Source organism: Chanodichthys erythropterus, chromosome 4 (genome assembly GCF_024489055.1).
Source record: "Chanodichthys erythropterus isolate Z2021 chromosome 4, ASM2448905v1, whole genome shotgun sequence".
NCBI lineage: Eukaryota > Metazoa > Chordata > Actinopteri > Cypriniformes > Xenocyprididae > Chanodichthys > Chanodichthys erythropterus.
In genome coordinates, this window is record NC_090224.1 from 11,520,776 (window position 1) to 11,542,520 (window position 21,745).

The window sequence follows — 21,745 nt, forward strand, 5'->3', positions numbered from 1 at the left end:
GAACACCACCCCATTCTGCCCCTATATAAAAGTGAAGATCACTGCAGGTGAAAAACAGAGGGTCTATTAGATGACTCCAGTGAACAACTGAGATGGCCACATATCTGTCCATACTGCTGCTTATTGCCTGTGCCTCCACAAGTTCTTCAAATCCAAGTAAGTCAACAGAATCTATCTATCTATCTATCTATCTATCTATCTATCTATCTATCTATCTATCTATCTATCTATCTATCTATCTATCTATCTATCTATCTATCTATCTATCTATCTATCTATCTATTTTATTCTATAAATATAACAGTGAGCTGTTTTTCTCTCAGGGTAGTGATGCAGTGATTTCTGTTGTGACACTGTAAATAATTAACTCATCTCTCGTTGTGTTTGTCTTTGTGTCTAAATGTAAATATATGTTGCTCAACATATTGAATTCTTAGTCAAAATCTACATTTTCTTTAAAACAAACTCTATCCAGATAGCTGCAGGGGTCGTTGTGGAGAAGGGTACTACAGGGGAAGTTTCTGCCAGTGTGACTATGAGTGTCTGGGCCTGAATGAGTGCTGTACAGACTTTCAAGACTTGTGTACTTCAAGTAAGGTTTATATGAACTTCATCAGTATTGGTGTATATTTTGGTGTGAATGTCATAAACACTGTGAGATTGCATTGCTGTTATTTCTAATCACAGAGAACTCATGCAAAGGACGCTGCGGGGAGCCTTTTAATAGAGGCAATCTATGTCACTGTGATATAGACTGTGTCCCATACAATCAGTGCTGCCCTGATTATGAGAGCATGTGCTTGATGGAAGGTAAGAAATTAAACTAGATATACAATTTGGGTGTGGTAGCTATAGCAACTGCAGCATATTTGAATCAAATTATACCTAAATGAAAAATTAATTGACAATGCTCCCAACATGAAAATAATTTGCAACAATTGATACTAATTGTATATATTGATGTGATTAATATACACTGATTGCAAAAAATATAAACTATCTAATATTACAACAGATTATGTTTGGATTTTTTTTTTTTAAAGAAGTCGTTTATGCTCACCACTCTGCATTTATTTGATCAAAAATACAGTAAAACAGTAAATATTGTGAAAAATTATTACACTTTAAAAGAACTTTTCTATTTTAATATATTTAATACATAAAATGTAATTTATTCCTTTGATGGCAAAGCTGAATTTTCAGCATCGTTACTCCAGTCTTCAGTGTCACATGATCCTTCAGAAATCATTCTAATATGCTGATTTGATGCTCAAGAAACATTTCTTCTAATTTTTAACGTTGAATACAGTTTTTCTGCTTATGATTTTTGTGGAAACTGATTTTTTTTCAGGATTCTTTGATGAATAGAAAGTTAAAAAGAACAGCATTTATTTACAACCGTAATCTTTTGTAACCAAGTAAAACTGTCACATTTGATCATTTCAATGCATCTTTTTAAAGAATTTCTTCAAAAAAAAAAAAAAAATCCTATTGACCCCAAACATTTGAACGGTATTTATTCATTAAAATAATTAACAACAGAAATTGCAGATCTATCCATCCGTTTGCATGTGTCTAATCTTGCCCTAATTCTAAGCTTATATCTCTGTGACTGTCACAGATACTGCCTTAAAGCCAAGAAACACTGGTACTGCAGCTCAAAGGACTACTAACTTATGCCTAAACATAAAGAATAAAAAATCTACAGGTATAATTACTGCAGCTTTGTCACAAATAACCAAATCAAAGTGTACTGATCTTTTGCTTCATGTAGCTGTTGATCTTGATAACAGTTCTCTTAAAGTATAGTTGTGGCATCTTTTTTTGGTAGAATCCTCCAATGAGGAGATGACCAATGAGGAAGGAGCTGGAGGTGAGTCTTTCTCTTTGTCTTTCCCTCATCTCCTTTTTTTCCTGTAGAGCACTTGTTGGACTATATTACTTTAACATTTGTCCTGATGAAACAATGAAGTATGAAGTAAAATTTTTACACAAATTACACAAAGATGAATATTTGGAAAGTCAGTTCACATGAACAATGAGTCATAAAAAATATATAACTGCATTATTGGAAGCTTGTCAGTTATGACAATTGAAAAAGCAGATGACTTTATACCTTGTTTATACTTAAGATAATTGCTTGTTTCAGTCGATATTGTATTTGCAACCTGAGGCAAAACCGTTGTACTCAGATAAAATGTCTTCTTATGCTGAAGCAGAAGAGTTAATGATCCCTGAGGATGAAAGTGAGTCCACACCTTCTGAAGGCTCTGGTGAGCATTAATAATCACAAGTTTTATGTCAAATATACAAAAAAACAAAAATAGCAGCACTTACTGACAAAGATGTGTTCATAATTACAAAGTTAATTGAACATTTAACTTTTATTTTCTCAAACTGATGTCCCAACAGAGCTAATTTCACCTTATGCAGGTACAGATATAGAAGTGAAAGTTGGGGAAAACAGCACTTCCTACTCAGAGAATGAGGAGACCACTCAGGAACCAAACAGCAGCATCTTGGATTCTTCCCTGCCCCCATCCAGCCCGTCTCTCGCCCAGACAGCAGGTGCTTGCCACATTAGCAAAATCCAAAGCAAACATTTATGTCTTTTGTGGTTTACTGTGTTACGCAGGGTTTGATAAAACAGTTCTGGTATTGCAGTTTTCCTGTGCATGATGTAGACCATAGCCATTCTACAACCTGAATTCTGGAAATATTGGGACGTTTTTTAAATTTGAATAAAATGAAAACTAAAAGACTTTCAGATCACATGAGCCAATATTTTATTCACAATAGAATATAGATAACGTGACAAATTTTACACTTTTATCCACTAAATGAGCTCATTTCAAATTTGATGCATGCTACAGATCTCAAAAAAGTTCAAACAATGGCTGAAAAAGCAAGAAATTTTGAAAAGATTCAGCTGGGAGAACATCTAGCTACTAATTAAGTTAATTGATATCAGGTCTGTAACATGATTATAAAAGGGATGTCAAATTAAAAGAGGCAGAGTCTTTTAGAAGTAAAGATGGGCAGAGCTGTGAAAGAGTGCATAAAACGATTGTGGAATACTTTAAAAACAATGTTCCTCAATGTTAAATTGCAAAGGCTTTGCAATTCTCATCATCTACAGTGCATAACATCATCAAAAAATTCAGAGAAACTGGAGAAATCTCTGTGCGTAAGGGACAAGGCCAAAGACCTTTATTGGATGTCTGTGGTCTTCGGGCCTTCAGACGACACTGCGTCACTCATCGACATGATTGTGTCAATGACATTACTAAATGGGCCCAGGAATACTTCCAGAAATTACTGTCGGTAAACACAATCCGCCGTGCCATCTGCAGATGCCAACTAAAACTCTATCATGCAAAAAGGAAGCCATATGTGAACATGGTACTGTGCGCCAAGGCTCATTCAAAATAGTTTTAAAGTGGAAAAGTGTCAGAAGAGTCCAAATGTTCTCCGGGCTAAAGAGGAGGGAGACCTTCCAGCATGTTATCAGCATTCGGTTTAAAATCCAGCATCTTTGATGATATGGGGGTGCATAAGTGCATTTGGTATGGGCAGCTTGCATGTTTTTGAAGGCACTATCAATGCTGAAAGGTATATAAGGGTTGTAGAGCAACATCTGCTCCCCTCCAGACGATGTCTATTTCAGGGACGGGGCCTTGTGTATTTCAGCAGGACAATGCAAAACCACATACTTCAGTTATTACAATAGCATGGCTTTGTCGTAGAAGAGTCCGGCTGCTGAATTAGCCTACCTGCAGTCCAGATCTTTTTCCTATAGAGAAAAATATGTCAAAGACGGCCACAAACTCTTCAGCAGCTGGAAACCTATATCAGGCAAGAAAGGGACCAAATTTCAACACCAAAACTCCAGAAACTCATAACCTTGATGCCCAGACGTCTTTACAACTGTTTTAAAAAGAAGAGGAGATGCTACTCAATGGTAAACATGCCCCTGTCCCAACTATTTTGAGACCTGTAGCAGGCATCAAATTTGAAATGAGCTTGTTTTGTGCATAACATTTTAAAATTTCTCAGTTTAAACATTTGTTATGTTATCTATGTTCTATTGTGAATAAAATCTTGGCTCAGGTGATTTGAAAGTCTTAGTTTTTATTTTATTCAAATTTAAAAAATGTCCCAACATTTCCGGAGTTCGGGTTGTATCATAACTGTAATTGATGGATATCAGATGTTAAATATCCAAAGTTCATCAGAGTTGTAGAAACTTTGTGGTGTGTCTGAAGATAGCAGTTGATCTTGATACTTAACGCATCCCAAGGAAGGGACTCAAAAGACATGGTTGGGTGTCCATTCAAATACCCACACCTCACCAATGTAAAAGGAACAAAGGAAGGAAATGAGATCTATTTATAGACCTTTACTAGGGGGTTGTGGGAAATGTAGTACAAATAAAAATAAGGAAAAACAAAAAAGGAAAACAGATGGGCCAATTTACAACAGTAATTGTTTTGTCTTCTCCAGATACAAGCAGCATGCTCTCTGCTGATGAGAACCCTATAGAGTATACTACTCAACAGCCATCTGAGGAAATGACAACTTCCAGCACACCACAGCTACAAGAAACATCAGAAGGTCAAGCAATCACAGCACCAACTGAAGGTCAAGTAAACACAGCAACAACAGAAGGTCAAGCAAGCACAGCACCAACAGAAGCTCCTACAAGCACAGCACCAACAGAAGATCCTACAAGTACAGCACCAACAAAAGATACTACAAGTACAGCACCAACAAAAGATCCTACAAGCACAGCACCAACAGAAGATCCTACAAGTACAGCACCAACAGAAAGTCCTACAAGCACAGCACCAACAGAAAGTCCTACAAGCAAAGCACAAACAGAAAGTCCTACAAGCACAGCACCAACAGAAGGTCCTACAAGCACTGCACCCACAGAAAGTCCTACAAGCACAGCACCAACAGAAAGTCCTACAAGCACAGCACCAACAGAAAGTCCTACAAGCAAAGCACAAACAGAAAGTCCTACAAGCACTGCACCCACAGAAAGTCCTACAAGTGTCGCTGAAATGACTACAATGGCACAGGGTGAAGATCCAAAGGAATCATCATCTCTCAAGGGTTCTAGAGCTACATCAGTCCCAAAGACACCATCCACTCTTGCTCCAGTGAAACTAACAAAAAAACCCTCTCAGCCTAGTACAGACAAATCAGAACCAAAGGAATCTCCTATTGATCCAAGTGGCATTGATCCAATCAGACCAGTAAAACAAACTCTTAAACCAAGCTCAGACAAGAATGGCAAAACAGATAGTATTAAAGATTATCAAGCTGGTAAGATCTTTCATGATTCATATTCATTGTGGGAAATTCTGTTTCCACTAAGAGACTTCATGGTTTCCATCTGAACATTGCTGACACTCAGATGCTATCATGAATATTTCAAATTCCAGCTATTATAAAGTTTTTGAAAAGAATGTTTTGCATCATTTTGATCATTAATCTGTTCTGTTTCTGTTTTTTCCCTTTCCAGATGATTATGACACTAACCTCTGCAGTGGGCGTCCAGTCAGTGGTCTGACTACACTGAGAAATGGTACCACTGTGGTGTTCAGAGGTCAGTACCACATAGTACAGAACGCTTGCTTTATAGCAGCAATTAATCTGGTTCAATGCATTTATCTTTTCCAGTTTTAAAATGTAGCACAGAGTACAATTTGGAAAAAAAACATTTCATTCCTTTTTAATTATATGGAAAGTTCCAGAGCGTAGGGAACTGTGAACCAAATATTAAGTGTAAAAGAATGTGTCGCTTTCTTTGTTTTCTATAGGACATTATTTTTGGACACTGGACAAATACAGAAATCCTGATCCTCCTCAGTTAATTACAAGGGTGTGGGGAATCCCATCTCCCATCGACACGGTTTACACCCGTTGCAACTGCCAGGGCAAAACCTACTTCTTCAAGGTTCATACATAGTCATTAATACATAACTCTTAATTTCACCAAATTTAGAATCGCAGACAATTATAACAGAAGTGGTGTCAAATTAAATGCTGGACAACTGATGTATCTTGTTTGCACATATTTGATAGGGAAAGGACTACTGGAGGTTTGAGAATGGCGTGATGGATTCTGGCTTTCCCAAACCTGTCAGCCAGGGCTTCGGACAGATCGGTCATATCACAGCTGCTTTATCTATACCCGAGTACAGAAGCAGAAAAGAGTCTGTAATCTTCTTCAAAAGAGGTAAGAATCAGAAGAAAATATTTACATGTACATGCTGTAAGCACACTATGGCTGCTTGTTTTTATTAGGCGTGTGTCAATGTTGATTTTCAAATCGATTTCTGCAGGTGGGATGGCTCAAAAGTACACATACCAGGTTACTCCAACATGTGGAAAAAAGCCAAAAATTCCTGTGTTCACAGTGAGGATGAGAACCAGACGACAAGCTGGTAAAGAATTACAAGTTTGATTACAAAATACGGTAACACTTAACAATAAGATTCATTAGTTAATGTATTAACATGTACTAACCATGAGCAACACATTTGTTACTGTTTTTACTAATCTTCGTTAATGTTAATGAAAATACAGTTGTTCATTGTTTGTTCATGTTAGTTCACAGTGCATTAACTAATGTTAACAAGATTTTAGTAATGTATTAGTACATTTTGAAATTAACATTAGGCCTAACAAAGATTAATAAATGCTGTGTAAGTAAAGTTCATTATTAGTTCTTGTTAACTAATGTAGTTAATTAATGTTAACTAATGAACCTTATTGTAAAGTGTTATCCAAAATACTATTTTAGTCCATACAGAATTACAACAACATTTAAAAGATTAATCACATTTAAATAACAGAATAATAATAACAAAAAAAAAAAAAAAAAGGTTTGTGTGTATAGAAGCATTTGTTCAGTTTGTGAAAAGTGAAAATACCATATATACTACTTCCTGGAACAGAAGTTTCACCAATATAGCCTCAAAAGGACATTTTGTTCCAGGTGTGCCCTAATGGACCCGATTATTGACCTTAAAAAGTTAGTGTGAAACAGACCTCTTTTACTGTAAATATTATTATTTAAGAGTTTTTGGTAACACTTCAGTATAGGGAAAACATATAAACTATTAAATATGACTTTTCCCTTAATAAACTCCTAATTTACTGCTTATTAATAGTGAGGTAGTTATATTGAGGTATTGGGCAGGATTAAGAATGTAGAATAAGGTCACGCAAAATAAGGCATTAATGTGTTTAATAAGTACTAATAAATAGTCAATATTCTAGTAATATGCATGGTAATAAGAAACTAGTTAAAAGACACTAAAATAAAGTGTTACCAAGTTTTTTTTTTTCTTTTCTTTTTTTCAGCTGCAGCTCTGGGGCAAATGATCAATATCTCAAAGAATTGGACAGGATTTCCAACCATGGTGACCTCAGCAGTGTCTGTACCCTCAAGGGTGAAAGAGGGATACAAGTATTATGTATTTTCTCAAAGTGAGTGTTACGTCATTCATTAAAAGTAGTGAAAAGCTGGTATTGGACTCTGTTCAAACACTGTTTCAAGTCACAACGTTTATGATTAATCAAATTTGGCAAGTAATACAACTGCAAGACTCACTAGAATAGTTGCTTGTCTAGCTACATTTTTAATTGAAAGCCTGGTTATTTTAGCATATATATGCTATTATAGTATTTTTTTATATTTTGAGTTTTAGTTGTCAATTTTTATTTAATTTTTTTTTTTACAAAAATATTTCTATGTAGCTTTAATTTATTTCATTTTTAGTAATTTTAGTACTTCAACTTAAAACTTATTTCAATTAATTACCAAGGAAACATTTCTATTTTTTTCACAAGTTTTTCATATTTCAGCTTCATTTCAGTTACCAAAAATGATTTTTAATAGTTTAATTAAAAACGACACTGCTCCCAGTGTTTATTAAATATTTCTGTTCTTGTCTTTCACAGGAACGTATTACAGCATAAAAATGGAAAGAGAAAAACCAGTGATCTTGAAATCTGCTACAGGTCCAAGGGAAAACTCTGCGAGCAGCTTCTTCAAATGCCAGGAAACTAAGAAAAACTGAGTCATTCATCTCTTCACCTCATATATATATATATACAGTGAATTTAGATTTCTAGTGATGCCCTTGTCTTATGTGCCATAGAAAAACAGCCTTTGGCAGTAATATGCTGCATCGTCAGTGACAGAATTAAGGACAAACTAAGAATTTCCTTCAAAACAATTTTATTGTACGGATGTAAAACCATTAAAATAACGATGATGGATTGCTCAAAGCATTAAACTAACAAACAACAATTATAATACATTGACTGAATCTTTGAAGCAGAACAAAGGTATGGCTGATTCTTTTGGAACTATAAGTTCAGAATGTGTCGCTCCAGAACTAGAATGATGACTGCTGGGAGTTTGCTTCACCTGGCAAAGCGGCCCCTCACACCCATGACGCCTGCTCCACCTACAGCAAGAAAGTAGTCAATAAAGATGTCAAATCCAGATGATCATGTCAAATCTTACTGTGTTAATGCATCTGGGTTAAAAAGAAAAGAAATAAAGAGTCATTTGCCACAGTTGGAGAAACTAAAAATGGTCCATATTCTTACCCCTCTTTACAAAGCTCCTAGAACCACGACCACTAGTCCATTGTCTGCCAGACCCCGTTCTAGCTTTAGGAGGCTGAGAGCTGCTTGTGTCTGAAAGAGAAAAGGAGACACACAGTTTGTGAAACCGCAATGAGATATTTAAGGTGGTTTGAATAATTTTAAGTGTGCTTGCGTGTACCTGCAGAACTAGATGAAGGTTCTTGGCTTGTGGAAGGCAGACTGGCCTCATCTGATGTCTGGGCTGGTTCCTCTGCCTCAGTCTGTGACACAGCCTCAAGTGAAGCTTCAGCACTGCAGAAATATTTATTAGACAAAATTACCTTAAAATACACATGTACTACACCTACTACTCCATTATGGAGTTCATGATCTCCCAAACTCCTTGTATGGCACAAGAATGAAAGGAAGTTGTCAATGTGTTGTGTGTGCAGATTTAAGGGCTCACACTCACCTGTCTCCTCCATCCATGAACATGTCATCTCTCTCCTCCACCCCACTAGGGCCTGCAGGAGCACTGAGGCCTGGTGTGGAGGTGCTCACCATGGGTACAGACTGAGAAGCATGCTCATTTGCTTCAGATGGCACAGTCTCTGATAAAATTGTCACTGAATAGATAAAAAAAGCTGATTTAACCAATTATAAAAAGGTACAGTAATGATGTAAAAAGAAAGGATGCTGAAATTATTTTGAAATGGCTTGTGTCATCCCTCTGTGTGTCAACAATTCTAGGGGTATTGAATGAAAGTAAAACAAGTGTGACCATTTCATAATCCTGCACTTGGTAAGTTTTTTTCAAATAGGGAATTTCCAAGAGAATTCAGATTCTCATTCTGTGTATGATATATGAAAACACACACACACACACACACACACAAAAACACTGAAACCCCAATTTTGAACAATAATTACAATTAAACGGGTTGTCAATGAAACAGTATGACAGAGTCACAATGCTGCAGATATTAGAAGAAACCAAAAAAGGATGGGTGATTTTGTACATACCAGGAGCAGCGATCTGTAGTGGGGTTGTGGGCACACTTCGGCCTCCCGACTCCTCCTCATGAGCTCCAAGGTAAACAGAACTATCATACATGCCTAAACCTGCAAAACACAGAAGACATCATAAAAAAATGAACCAATATCTGACAGAAAGAGCAGTTAAGTAATAGTCCTTTAAGACTCAATAACATAAGGTAAAGCATGCAACCTTGTGAGGGCAGCTGGCCATGGTCTGAGTGAGAGGAGCTGGTCTGTGGAAGGTCATCTGAAGGACCAAATCGGAATCGTGATACGCCTGCGACCTGTGGAGAACTTTGTACAACAGCAGAGAAAAAAAAAAAAAATCAGTCATGTGGCCAGAAACAAGCACAGCGAAGTGTAAAAACTAGGAAACGCACTGGATTGCTTCAGCAAATCCATCAGAGCGTGGAGGAATGAGTGTAGGGGTACTGGGAACCATCCTGTCATCGTCCTCAAAGAAATGCTGCTGCTGGGAAACAGAGGAAAACGATGACACTGGGATTTAACAGCTATAGAAAAGCATTCAAGCTCAAGTACAAACAGCACACAATCAAACTGTACTAAAAAAGTACTAAAAGGGGACTCACTGCACTACTGGCCATTCCAGGGGTAAGCTGAAGGCCTCGTCCCACTGACTGTCGACGAACTGGGAGACGCTGCAGACACATGCAAGTTATTTTTTTTTCTTTTTTTTCAACAACACACACACACACACACACACTCCAGGCAATGCCTAACAGCAAACCATGAAAAGATTCCTCAGGCTATGCCACGAAGAACACAGTGACCTTTACACACACCTGGACTTGAGCAGGAGGTCCCAAGTCCTGAGCAGATGGGGCCAAGATGTTTAGCCGAGGTGGCAGAGGATGCTGAGGTCTCCTGGGTGATTGTGGAGGTCGAGGGGCAGAGCTTGTGACAGGTGCATCAAACACATCTAATGTGCTCGTTTCAACTGAGACGTCACAAGGAAAGGAAAAGAGAAGGCACTTTAAAACACCAACAACTGACTTTTTGAAGCTTGAAAGCCTCAATCCCATTAATTGTAATAGCATGGAAAAGATCAACAGTTGTTTCCACACATCCTTTCAGAGAGATGGTTAGTTCACGCTGACTTACAGCTCTGAGAATCTGCCATGCGCTGGGTGGAGTCTGTCGCTCCAAGACTTTCCTCTGTCTCAGTGCCTGGATCTGTAGGATCAGGGACCTTGGAAAGGACGGTCCGGAAGCAGAAATAGCAGGAAGAATATTTCTAGTTAATTTCTCTGAGTATTATATTTTGATTCATACATACACAGAGAACGTTTGTCCCAAGCTGTATTTAGCAGAATGGTTTTAACTTTTTTTATTATCATTAAAAATTAGGGAAGGGTGCGTAGTCAAACCGACCCTGCTGTGCCAGTTATACACAAATACATTGCATAATGGCAAGTTGTGGTTAAAAATGGCATAAGCTAGCTTTTCCACTGCATGGTATGGCTCGGTACAGCTCACTTTTGGAGGGTTTTCCACTGTGCACAGTACCTAGTAACTGGTTGAGGGTCCTAATACTTATACTAAAAAGTAAACACTTTAAACACTGCAGATCACTGATTGGTCAGAGAGAATCGTTATTACCAGCGTCATTGGATTTGCGACACGACATATCAAACCTACTAGATTTAAACAGTCAGCAACAGCCACCGCATTATTTGTTCGCATGACTTTTTTGATTTGAAACTTGAAGAAAGAAATGGCTGTATCATTGTCAGTAGATGAAGTGGCAGCGCAACTATAAAGATCAGTCTATAATCCTACCCACTTTGAAGCGGTACTAAACTACAGTGGAAAAGCAAACCGAGCCAAAGTAAAGTGAGCCGAGCAGTCATGCCAAGCAGAGTCATACCACACAGTGGAAAAGTGCCATTATACCGACCTCTCTGATGTTAAGTCCAAATGTAGGTGTTTATGTTGCACAAAAAACAATTGTGTGTGCGCTAGGGTTGGGCAAAGGGAAGAGGAATTTACTGAACATCAATTCATAGATTTACATAAAGGAATTTAATTAGTCCAAATTTAGCAAAAAAAAAAAAAAAAAAAAAAAAAAAAAAAACATGGATAATTTTAGACTAATTATGCCCATTTTTTCAACTGATAAGTAGAATGTTTGACTAATTTCGAGTAATTAATTTAGAGTTTAGAACGTTTAATTAATTTAGAGATATACACTGCCATTCAAAAGTTTGGAGTAACTTTCTTTTTTGAAAGAAAAAAAAAAGCACTTTTATTCAGCAAGGATGCATTCAATTGATCAAGCATGACAGTAAAGACATTTATAAATGTAACAAAAGATTTTATTTTCAAATAAATGCTTTTTCCCCAAAAAATATTTAGCAAAAAATTAAAAACATCAAAATCAGCGTATTATAATGATCTCAGATGGATCATGCGACACTGAAGACTGGGGTAATGCCAAAATAAATGCAAATAAATAAATGTCAAATAAATGCAGCCTTGGTGAGCATAAGAGATTTCTTTCAAAAATATATATTTTATTATTATTATATAAATTATATTATTAACTAATAAACAATTTGATTATTAATGTGTAATGTTTGTCAGAATTGTCTACATTTTAGGGATGCTCATAGTTAACTGGTTAAATGGCAGTAAGAATTTTGAACGATTAATACTATTCGTTAAATGGTTTAAAAAGTAATTTAAGTCATTTTTCAAGATATTTTGAAAACATTAGCATTTTTTTTTTTTTTTTTTTTTTTACCATGCAGCAAATCATAAAATTTCGTTTTTTTTAAAAAAAAAAAAAAAAAAAAAAAAAAAGTTGCGTATAAGTTGCATTTTAGTATTGCATTGAGAAATTATATAGGCCTACCGGTTTACAAACAGAGTTCCTACACATTTTCAAAATGTTTTCAAATTTCCAAACCTCTCTGTACATTTTTTTTAGACGTTATTTAACATAAATGGTTCATATAGCATTATTTTCAGCATTATGTTTCGTATTTAGATATTTAATATAAATATAATATAAATATTTTTAATTTCTCTTTTTTTTTCCTCCATTGGTTTTCTCAAAGTTATAACATGTGATTACATAATGAGAATAAACCTAAAACATTTAATATCTGGCATATATTAATCTCTGACACATGCGTGATGTGTCTGATCACCAAACAGCAAACTACAGTCTGATTTAGATAACATTTGCTCCTTTATCTGTTGCTGGTTTGAGTGACACACACAATCATTTAGTGAAGTTCAAAAGAGCTTGCTTACAGTAAAAAAAGAATGAAAATGTGTTCCTTAAATTCATTCAGTTGTGTTCGACAATCAAAAATCGATCACTAATCTTTTGGAATGACTGCTTGGATGATGCATTTAGTTTTTTCAAAAACTCTTAATTTTATATTTTAGAAAACTGAATAGGGGCAATAGTCTGGAAAAAAATATTTTTAATACTTATCCAGACCTGGAAATTACTCAAAACTCCACACTTTTACAAACTGAGTAGAAACCCTATATAAACAAAGCTATAGGCTATTTTAGTTCCCCTCACTCTACAACAATTTAAATTTAACGGTATTCAAAACAGAACAAGAATGAAAAAAAGTAGCTATATAAACATCAAGCCAAAACAAATTTATTTAAAAGTGAAACTGAAATAGAAACTTCACATAGCCTTCCTCTTTCATTCAGCACAAATCCAAACTTTTCCATATTTCGCAAAGTATTTGGATGCTAAACTTATTTATCATGGCTTTGCACTTCATTTGCATTCCAATACCTACGTAAAATATTATCCTTCACATACGCAAAAATGTGCTTGTGCTGTGAGACAGTGTTCATGATAGATGCCACAGATTCTACTACAGACAATTTAAATTGAACAGTGTGACTTTTTTTATGTTTGGTTGACTGCATATTATTTAGCTAATGAGCAGGTTGTGATGTCAAATTAGCAATGCTAGAACTGATGTGTTGTGTGCGAGCGAGGCGTCTGCGCGCTCAACTTGAAATGTTTCCTTATAACAGCACAAACAACTTAAAATACTCCATTTATGGTCGTACAGATAAGAGTAAGACATCATTGGAAACTGTAAAGGGTTTACTTTTATTTGTGTACACTCACAATATAAAACAAAACATTGTAATTTTGTAAAATAAAGAAAACAAACAGGATGCTGTCATCTCGGTTTTCTTTCCGTGAACTTGTTTTTGGAGCGTATCACAAAAATGAACAAACTCTGCATTTACTATTTCGCAGAGTTTTTTTTCCTTTCGTTTTGTTAATCTGGTAATTATTTAAGTGATATGTTGCGTATTTATTCCTTTTATATATATGATTTTATTCTGTTTTTCCCCATTCACAGAAGAGCTGCAGGTGCGTGATGTGATGATGAATCCTCATGTTCTGTTGTTTATGCTGCTATTTGCACATGTAAAACTAAACCCCTGGAAAACAAATTTTGTTATTTTTTTAATGGGTCACAGACACTTATCCATTCTAAATTAATTAAATTCTAATTAAGCAATCTTGCCGGTTAACGTTTAATGATCAGTTAACGAGCTTTGGTTGTCATCCCTAGTACGTTTCTATGCATTATATGTACACACATTTCCCCTATATGGGTAATTCAGACTGAAAAATACAATGTACTAATAAAACTACACTTACAGCAGTGTCTTTGAATTTCATTTGATTTTAATTACACTTTTTAAAGTTTAAATTACAATTCTGCATCCTATTTGCTACCTCAATTTAAATTCAGGAATTGGCATTCTCAACTGAATTCTGATTGGTGCACATCTCTGCTTTGTACCTCTGTGTCGTCACCCTCGTAGGCCTCATTGCCGTCTCTGCTGCCGCTTCCTTCGTTGCTCTCCTCTCCCTCTTCCCCAATCCCTCCATCCTCCTCATCGTCGTCATCTTCCTCCTCCTCTTCCTCATCTTCCTCCTCATAATCCTAAGGTGGGTAAAAACAGTTCATATAACAGAATCAAACATCACTGAATTTCAGATTCGGTGTGACTACAAACCTGCTCTTCTTCCTCCTCCTCTTCCTCCTCCTCGGATTCATCTTCGTGGTCTCCCTCACTATCTGTGTCACTAACAATGACTATAACGTGGTGATCGGGCTCATTTGGGCTTTGATGGGTGTCGGAGGAATGGGGCAGAAGTCGATCTCCAGGCACAGACTGAGATGGTCCTGGTTCCTCATCCATCATCTCCAAAGTAGCGTAGCTCTCCAACTCCTTCACACATGCATATGAAACACCAATTTCTATTAGTTTCACACTTCTACTCTGTCTGAATACAAACAGGAAGTTCTACACACATCCCTCATGCCATTACCTGTCCAGCATCAGGAGCCTCCTGGTTGTCACCTGGTACAACGCTCTCAGCCTCAGTGCTGTCCTCGGCCAACATCTCTTCCTGCAGTGTATATTTTGTGTTTTATGTTGCATAGTCTTGAATTTATATTATGGCACCTTGTATAAATATACTTTAGTTATGAACCTCACCTCCAGCCCCACTCTATGAATGCGGACCCTCTTGCAAATGGGAGTGTCACTGGGCTCATCCTGGGACTGCGTGTCAGCAGACATGCTCTCTTGTTCCTCTTCACGGGGGCGTTTGCTCAAGGCATTACTAGGAGATGCAGTCACTACAGGAGGAGGACACATTAGAGCTCAAGTTCCATGACAAAAGTGTTGAGCTAATCTGGCGGAGTTTATAATTGACTCTACCTGCATTGGCACTGCTTGTGCTAGCGGTGGCACTCCACAGCCCTGTGGATGTGGACAGAGGCCTGTCTATTTGTGAGGTTGGGAGCATTACAGCAGCTGGAGGTTCCTGATTGGATGGTTCAGCAGGGGGTTGTGTTTGTTGTTGAGTGGGCTGGATGAATGCAGTGGCTTGGCTCTGTTGTTGAACGTTCAGCAGAGGTTGAGCCAGGGTGGTCTGAACATTAGGGCTGGTGGAGCGCACTGAACCACTGGCACTCCCATAGACAGTCACATGCTCAAGCGGGCCCTCAGATGACTGCATGGCTGCGAGGTCAAGGAAAAAAATAATTAATTTGTACATCAGTGTTGTGAACAAAAACTATTAAAAATTGTTTTTGTTAATGTAAAAATACTGAAAATATAAATATTAAATGAAAAACCAATATTACTAAAACAAATAAAGAAAAATAAAAGCTAAAAATAATTAGTATAGTATAATTGGCTATAATTAGTGTAATTATTTAATCAAAAACCGTTATTTTAGTATCATTGATATACTATTATAGTTTGTTAACATTTCAAATCTTTTTTATACATTTTTTGATTTTAATTTTAGTTATAATTTAAGAAATTGTTGTACGTGTGTCTTTTATTTTTGTAATATTTTTATATAGTTTTTTTTTTTTCAATTTTAGTTTTTAAACCGTTTTGGCAACTAGTTAACACAAAAAAAATATTTTTATATTTATAAGTTTTCGTAAACAATAACAACCTTGGTCAAAAACAGTTCAACACTTACGCTCTTGGCTCTCCACCTGCGTTGTGGGCATGACTGTGGCAGTGGGTGTAGGAGTGGGCACTGGGGCAGGAGTGATCATGGGTTTGATGCTGGCCCTTGGGGTGGATTTGTTTCCTGGGATGGCTGGAGGCTTGCTGGGGGTTGCTGCCAGTGGTGTGGGCTTTATGTTAGCAGTTGGAGGCTCTGAAGTGCTTGCACTATAAAAGGGACAATGTAAAGAGGCTTGACTGGAGCCATTTGACAGTGGCTATGAATTAAAAGTGCAAGTGAAGAAATACTTTACCTTCCTCTTTCTGCCACTGGAGTGGACTTGAGAGAGATCTGTCGCTGTTCTGTTGTCCTTTGAGGTTCCTGGGTCTGCAGACAGAAGAAAAACTATATAAACACTTTAACATGTAAAACTTGTTTAGCTATAGATTTGCAATTGCACAAATGTGTGGCGTTACCTTGCTGGAGCCCTGTTCCGCTGGTTCGTCTCTCTGTTCTCCATGTCTCTCCTGCTGCTCACGGAGGTCTCGCAGCTCCCTTTCTTGTCTGCTCAGACGCCCCTCATACTGAGACTTTAGTGCGCTCACTCGTACTTCCAATTCCTCTTTTTGTTGCTTCAACTCCTCATTTTCTTTCAGAAGCTGACCCTTTACACCTGGAAGTAGAGGACAAAGTGTAAAAAAATAAAAATATTTATTTTCTGGTTTAAAATGAATTCTTTTAAACCAGGGTCAATTCTTACCAGTAAGCTGACTGATCTTCTGCTTGGCCATTACGATGGCCTTCTTGGTCCTCTCCTCTTTTTCAGTCAGTTGCTGTTTGAGTCGCTCCTCCTGAGATGATTTCTCTTGAAGCTCCTGTCTGAGACGTGTTAGCTCCCCCTGAAGGCGAGAGGCCTGTTCCTGTGCACTGCGTGCCTCTGCTTCCCGCTCGCCAACAGTCTGCAAAGAGCAAAAGAAATCTCACACTATGAGCATCGTATACTCAAAAGGTACCTAATCATTTCAGTCTGATCTTAAAAGTTTGTGCAGTACGTTTCAGCGCAGATTGTTTTGTGATCCTATCACAAGGTAATGGAGGTTTTGCAAAGAGACTGAAGATGGACATGGGAGCCACACTACATTTCACATGACAGATAAACCACAAACAGAGTGGGTCAGAGAAAGGGTGGAAAATTGATAATAAATATGAATCATTAAAATAAAATTAAATATTTAAATAAATAATATAAAACTGGTGTGTCAACAGATAGGGTGGAAATAATATGAATAATATATGTAATAAATATGAATAAGAAAAAAAAAATGTAAACTAGTATTTTTTATTAAATCATTTTATCTCTAAAGGATAATAGACCTCAGGGAAAATGAAACTGAAATTGTCATAAACCTTTTAAACTAGGAAGTGCACTTACTCTATTGAGATTCTCCAGATGGCCTTCTAGTTCTCTTGTCCTATTCTCTGATTGGTTGAGGGACTCTTTGAGACCCTGAAGTTCTTGTGCTGATGCCTGCTGTGCCTCCTGATCCTGGGCTGGTGCAGATGCAGCAGCGGCTACCAACTGCACAAAACCAATTAAATCAGATCTCCACTCCAAACACATATTTGAACTTTTAAGTGATAAACCCCATTTCACCTTGTCATATTCAACCTTGAGCTCCTCATACTGGGTTTTATATCGTCGACCAATCTTTTTAACTTGTGTGATGGTTTTCATTTTCTCCTGGATGTCCAAGTTTTTGGCTTCTTGGTCTTTCTTCAGGTTATCCCTCTCCACCATCACCTTCCCCAGGTTCTCCCTTAAGTTCTGAACCTGAGACTGCAGCATAGTCAAAGTGCCACTGCTCCTGCAAAGAGCAAGAAAATGTGACCGGCATAAAACACAGCAAGACACAAATATAAAAAGTCATTTTTAACCTGTGAAACTTTGCTCTAACCTGGAAGCATCAGCTTTGAGCCGGCTAGTCTCCTCAACAAGCTGCTGGATGCGTTTGAGATGCGCTTCCCTCTCAGAGTGCAGGCGCTTATACTCTTCTGGGTCAGTGTCTTTCTGCTGGCTCACCAGATGCTGAACACCACAAAGTATATAAAATCAGTATCCTGTCATTTTCACCAATGACAAATGCATATTTTTTTAATGAAATAACTCAAAGATACACAAAAATCCTGACCTGAGTGCGAGCTTTCCAGCGTTTGATGTCTTCTTCCAGAAGCTTCTTCTCTGCCTGTAGCATACCACTCTTCTCACTGAGCTCTGCATTGGACTCCTGCATAGGTAAGATGTCCGACTCCAGTTTTCGCACCTGTGAACAAAAACATAATTGATATTAATTGCATTTTGCTGGTCATGTTTTTTTGTGATCAACTTATTCAATTTTAGAATGTACACAAATTTGGTTATAGGCAGGGGTGCACATAAGAGGTACGCAGGTACGCATGCGCGGTAAAAATAAACTATGCGTACCAGAAAACATGGAGGGAAGCGCTTTTGAGTACCGGTTCACATGGATACGTTTACTTATTGGAGTAGGATTTTTCTCCATCTCTGGTAAGATAGCAATCATCATAATATGTGTGTTCTTTAATTATTAGGTGTGCAACGGATTGCAGTTAATCCGTGATCCATACGGATAAGGTCCAACGGTTCGGCACGCATGTGATTCGCGAATTAACTGCTATATTTAACCATCATAGAGTGAAAGATTGTAATTTGGGCATGTTTTGTCTCGCCAATTAACACATTCAAACGACTTTAAAAGCGGAAGAAGAGGAAAAATTCGGGACTCGCGAACTGTGCGCACAGCCCCCCGAAATGCATGCATGATGAGAGTCAGACAGCGCTCGAACACCGAATTAATTCCGCTTTCGCGTTTACTTGCGCTTGAAAGGAAACATACACACAAAATTATGTCAAAATACCTGTCTCGGCAAGTATTCTCTCGGTTATGTCATAAGTGAAGTGTTGAGAAAGAAACCGGATGTGTGTCAGTTATTTGGTCCGTGCTTTCCTTCTTAAAGTGGCAGCAGCCTTTGCTGTCATTAATGTTAGTAAAAAAAAAAAAAAAAAAAGTCATTATCATCATCTACCATGTACGAGAGAAAAGAACATAGTGAGGAGAGCAGTCAGGAGGAAAGTGATTAGGACAGCTTTTAGGATGTGTCGTGTAAAGTGTGAGTACCAAGCAAAATCTCCAGGTACTCCTTTGAGAACCAGACCAAAAAAGTTATGTGCACCCCTGGTTATAGGTAAATAAAACTACACTTAACACAAACAATATACATTCCCTTTCCTTTCAATAAATAATAATAAAAAAAAAATTTTTTAAAAAGTGAAGATGGTTTAAATAAAATTAATAAAAAAAAAAAAAAATGGATTGATGAGGGTCCAGGTGAGAACCAGTCATGTATTGCTGTCTTTTTAGCAGCAGGTACATTTGCAAATATAATTGTTGGTCATGCGCTTTAATAAGGGCGCCTTGCCTTGGCTTGAGTATCCTGCAGCTCCTGCTCCAGTTTCTCTTTCTCCTCCCTCAGCATCTTATTGGTCTCCATTAGCACATTCATGGTCTCTGTCTTCTTCATCAGCTCATCATGCTGGGACAGAGTCTTTGCAGTCACCTTTAGACAATTAAACACAGGCTGAGTACCATGCACAGGCAAAAAGAAAGAATGGGATCTGGTAACTAAGGCAGTTAACTAATATAATTGATCAGGAATAAAACAGAATGCATCTTGGTTCTCCATGCCAACCTGCATCCTCTCTCTCTCTGCACTTAGACTCTCCTGAACATCCTTCAGCTCTCTCTCCAGATGCTCCACTCTCAGCCTGTGCCTCAGACTCTCCCCCTGGACCACCTCAAACCGAGACTCTGCTATCTCCTTCTCTCGTCGCACAAACCTGAAAACCAATGGAGAAAAAGACTGCCATGAATGAGACTATAATTTACTATATCTAAACTATTTTTTACATTCTCTCCTTTAACACATTTTATCTGCACAATCAACCATCTAAGGACACATTGGTAAAAAAAAAAAAAAAAAAAAAAAAAGCCATTGGCTAGAAATTAAATTTTCTGGAATAGATATTTCTCATTTTAAATGCAGCAAAAATCTTTTCTAAACTTACTCTTAGCCTCTAACTTAATCAATGGTCAGTAAAATGTAACAAATTTACTAGACAATGGCTAATGACATACATTTAGCTCCCTGAGACAAAATTTTGCTGCATTTGTGAGTGATTTACTCACATTTAAGTGAGTTGACAAATTCCTAACATTTTGAACAGAGCAGACATTCACCTGAGTATCTCCAGGAGCTGCTCCTGAGACTTGCCCTCCTCAGTCAGAGAGATGTTCAGCGGACTCTCATTGGTGGCTCGCTGCATTTGACTGGCCATCTGTCCACTCAGAGTCTGTATCTGCTCATGGAGGAGTGTGTTCTGCCTCTGCAGATCTTCACAGCGAGAGACTAACTTACACTGGTCCTCCTAATGCGGAGAGATACAAAATGACTGTGAAAATGCTGTATTCACTACTGTAACAGCCTCTTTTTTTGCCATTCCTTTACCTTGAGAATCTTCTCTTGCTCTTCCCAGGAGACACGAGACTCCAGCAGCTGTGCGCTGGTGCACTGAACTTTCTCCTCCAGCTGCTGTTTGAGAAGAGCCGCCTGCAGAGCCTGAGCTTTGGCAGCCTGCAGTGCTTCCACATCGGCAGCATGCAGCAACATCTCCCTCTCATATTTATCCTGCGCCTCAGCTGCCATCTTAGCCTGCTGCTGACTGTCCAGGATGGCCTGCTGCTCCTGTGCAGCAGCAACAGAAGCTCTCTCCAAGGCACTCTGGTGTTCTGCCTGCAGGCTGCTCAGAGATTTCCTCAGCTCGCTCAGCTGGGATAAAGGATTAAGACACAAGTCAAAATAAGCCTCCAAAAACACAACATTGTTCACTTAAAACACTGAAAATTAACAGAACGCAATACATAAACACATTCATCTACTTGGCCCACCCAGGAAAGTGACACTGAACTACATCAGGGGTTTTTAATATTTTAGATGCCACAAAAACCCAAAAATCCATTGAAAATGGATTATAATAAATAAGTCTCTTTTTTTCTCTCACTATAGTACTGGTATATTAAACTAATTTGTTTTGTTATTGAATTCAAATTGTTATTTCTTTCAATAAATGTTATTTATTTAGTGTAATCTTATTTTATTATTTTTTTTTTACATTTTCACACAGTTTTTGAATAAACTATTCTATGGACCCCCTAGCACTTCCTTGAAGCCCCCAGACTGCAGTTTGAAAATACATGAACTGCATATAATATGGCATCTTTAAATGAGAAAGGTCAAGGATCTACTGAGCATGGTTGACAGTGGAATTCATTACCTCTTCTTCCACAGCAGCAACAGCTTTGCTTTTCTCTTCCTGCAAGCTCTGCTTCTCCTTGTCCATTTCTAGAAGTGTCTGCTCCAGCTGTTTATACTGCTCTTGAGCCGACTCAATCTGGGTTTCCACAGATGAACGCACCTGCTCGGTTACCTAAAAGGGGAAAGCCAAAGAGGAAAAATGTA

At 37.7% G+C, this 21,745-nt stretch overlaps 2 protein-coding genes across 19 annotated transcripts in view; one reads left to right on the forward strand and one right to left on the reverse strand.

Moving 5' to 3' along the window:
* On the forward strand, positions 1–8,116 carry prg4b (proteoglycan 4b). Of its 16 annotated transcripts, none has more exons than XM_067384077.1 (14): positions 1–156; positions 476–592; positions 688–810; positions 1,622–1,708; positions 1,832–1,873; positions 2,193–2,273; positions 2,413–2,568; positions 4,504–5,331; positions 5,531–5,614; positions 5,829–5,965; positions 6,094–6,247; positions 6,354–6,455; positions 7,378–7,503; positions 7,978–8,116. In XM_067384077.1, exons 1-14 carry the CDS (start codon positions 93–95, stop codon positions 8,094–8,096), a joined length of 2,220 nt encoding a protein of 739 aa, XP_067240178.1. In that variant the 5' UTR covers positions 1–92; the 3' UTR covers positions 8,097–8,116. The 16 variants fall into 16 exon arrangements, with proteins under 16 accessions (XP_067240178.1, XP_067240181.1, XP_067240177.1 ...); XM_067384080.1 differs by having other exon boundaries at positions 2,434–2,568; XM_067384076.1 differs by having other exon boundaries at positions 2,193–2,270; positions 2,398–2,568.
* tprb (translocated promoter region b, nuclear basket protein) overlaps positions 8,005–21,745 on the reverse strand; it is a 21,729-nt gene continuing 7,988 nt past the window's right edge. Inside the window, exons 23-50 of one of the 3 annotated variants that reach the window (XM_067384074.1) lie at positions 21,561–21,713; positions 20,735–21,055; positions 20,467–20,654; positions 19,919–20,066; positions 19,649–19,786; positions 18,340–18,471; positions 18,106–18,236; positions 17,805–18,015; positions 17,583–17,729; positions 16,911–17,109; positions 16,627–16,823; positions 16,464–16,537; positions 16,181–16,377; positions 15,403–15,705; positions 15,178–15,320; positions 15,008–15,088; positions 14,692–14,907; positions 14,475–14,618; positions 10,774–10,861; positions 10,455–10,609; positions 10,242–10,310; positions 10,032–10,120; positions 9,842–9,945; positions 9,637–9,735; positions 9,086–9,239; positions 8,813–8,925; positions 8,635–8,724; positions 8,005–8,489 (exon numbers count right to left, since the gene is read on the reverse strand). In XM_067384074.1, coding sequence (XP_067240175.1) covers positions 8,446–8,489; positions 8,635–8,724; positions 8,813–8,925; positions 9,086–9,239; positions 9,637–9,735; positions 9,842–9,945; positions 10,032–10,120; positions 10,242–10,310; positions 10,455–10,609; positions 10,774–10,861; positions 14,475–14,618; positions 14,692–14,907; positions 15,008–15,088; positions 15,178–15,320; positions 15,403–15,705; positions 16,181–16,377; positions 16,464–16,537; positions 16,627–16,823; positions 16,911–17,109; positions 17,583–17,729; positions 17,805–18,015; positions 18,106–18,236; positions 18,340–18,471; positions 19,649–19,786; positions 19,919–20,066; positions 20,467–20,654; positions 20,735–21,055; positions 21,561–21,713 — 4,128 coding nt within the window. In that variant the 3' untranslated portion in view covers positions 8,005–8,445. Of the gene's footprint in view, positions 8,490–8,634; positions 8,725–8,812; positions 8,926–9,085; positions 9,240–9,636; positions 9,736–9,841; positions 9,946–10,031; positions 10,124–10,241; positions 10,311–10,454; positions 10,610–10,773; positions 10,862–12,493; positions 14,107–14,474; positions 14,619–14,691; positions 14,908–15,007; positions 15,089–15,177; positions 15,321–15,402; positions 15,706–16,180; positions 16,378–16,463; positions 16,538–16,626; positions 16,824–16,910; positions 17,110–17,582; positions 17,730–17,804; positions 18,016–18,105; positions 18,237–18,339; positions 18,472–19,648; positions 19,787–19,918; positions 20,067–20,466; positions 20,655–20,734; positions 21,056–21,560; positions 21,714–21,745 lie in introns of those variants that run through there. The other 2 variants (XM_067384073.1, XM_067384075.1) reach the window with 2 other exon arrangements.

What these genes read in the sequence shown, in the direction of transcription:
- prg4b (XM_067384076.1), top strand. Translation starts at nt 93, where the DNA reads ATGGCCACATATCTGTCCATACTGCTGCTTATTGCCTGTGCCTCCACA. An exon ending in AAAGAATAAAAAATCTACAG is followed by an intron (nt 1,709 to 1,831) that starts GTATAATTACTG and finishes TTTTTTTGGTAG; the next exon opens with AATCCTCCAATGAGGAGATG. An exon ending in GAGAACCAGACGACAAGCTG is followed by an intron (nt 6,456 to 7,377) that starts GTAAAGAATTAC and finishes TCTTTTTTTCAG; the next exon opens with CTGCAGCTCTGGGGCAAATG.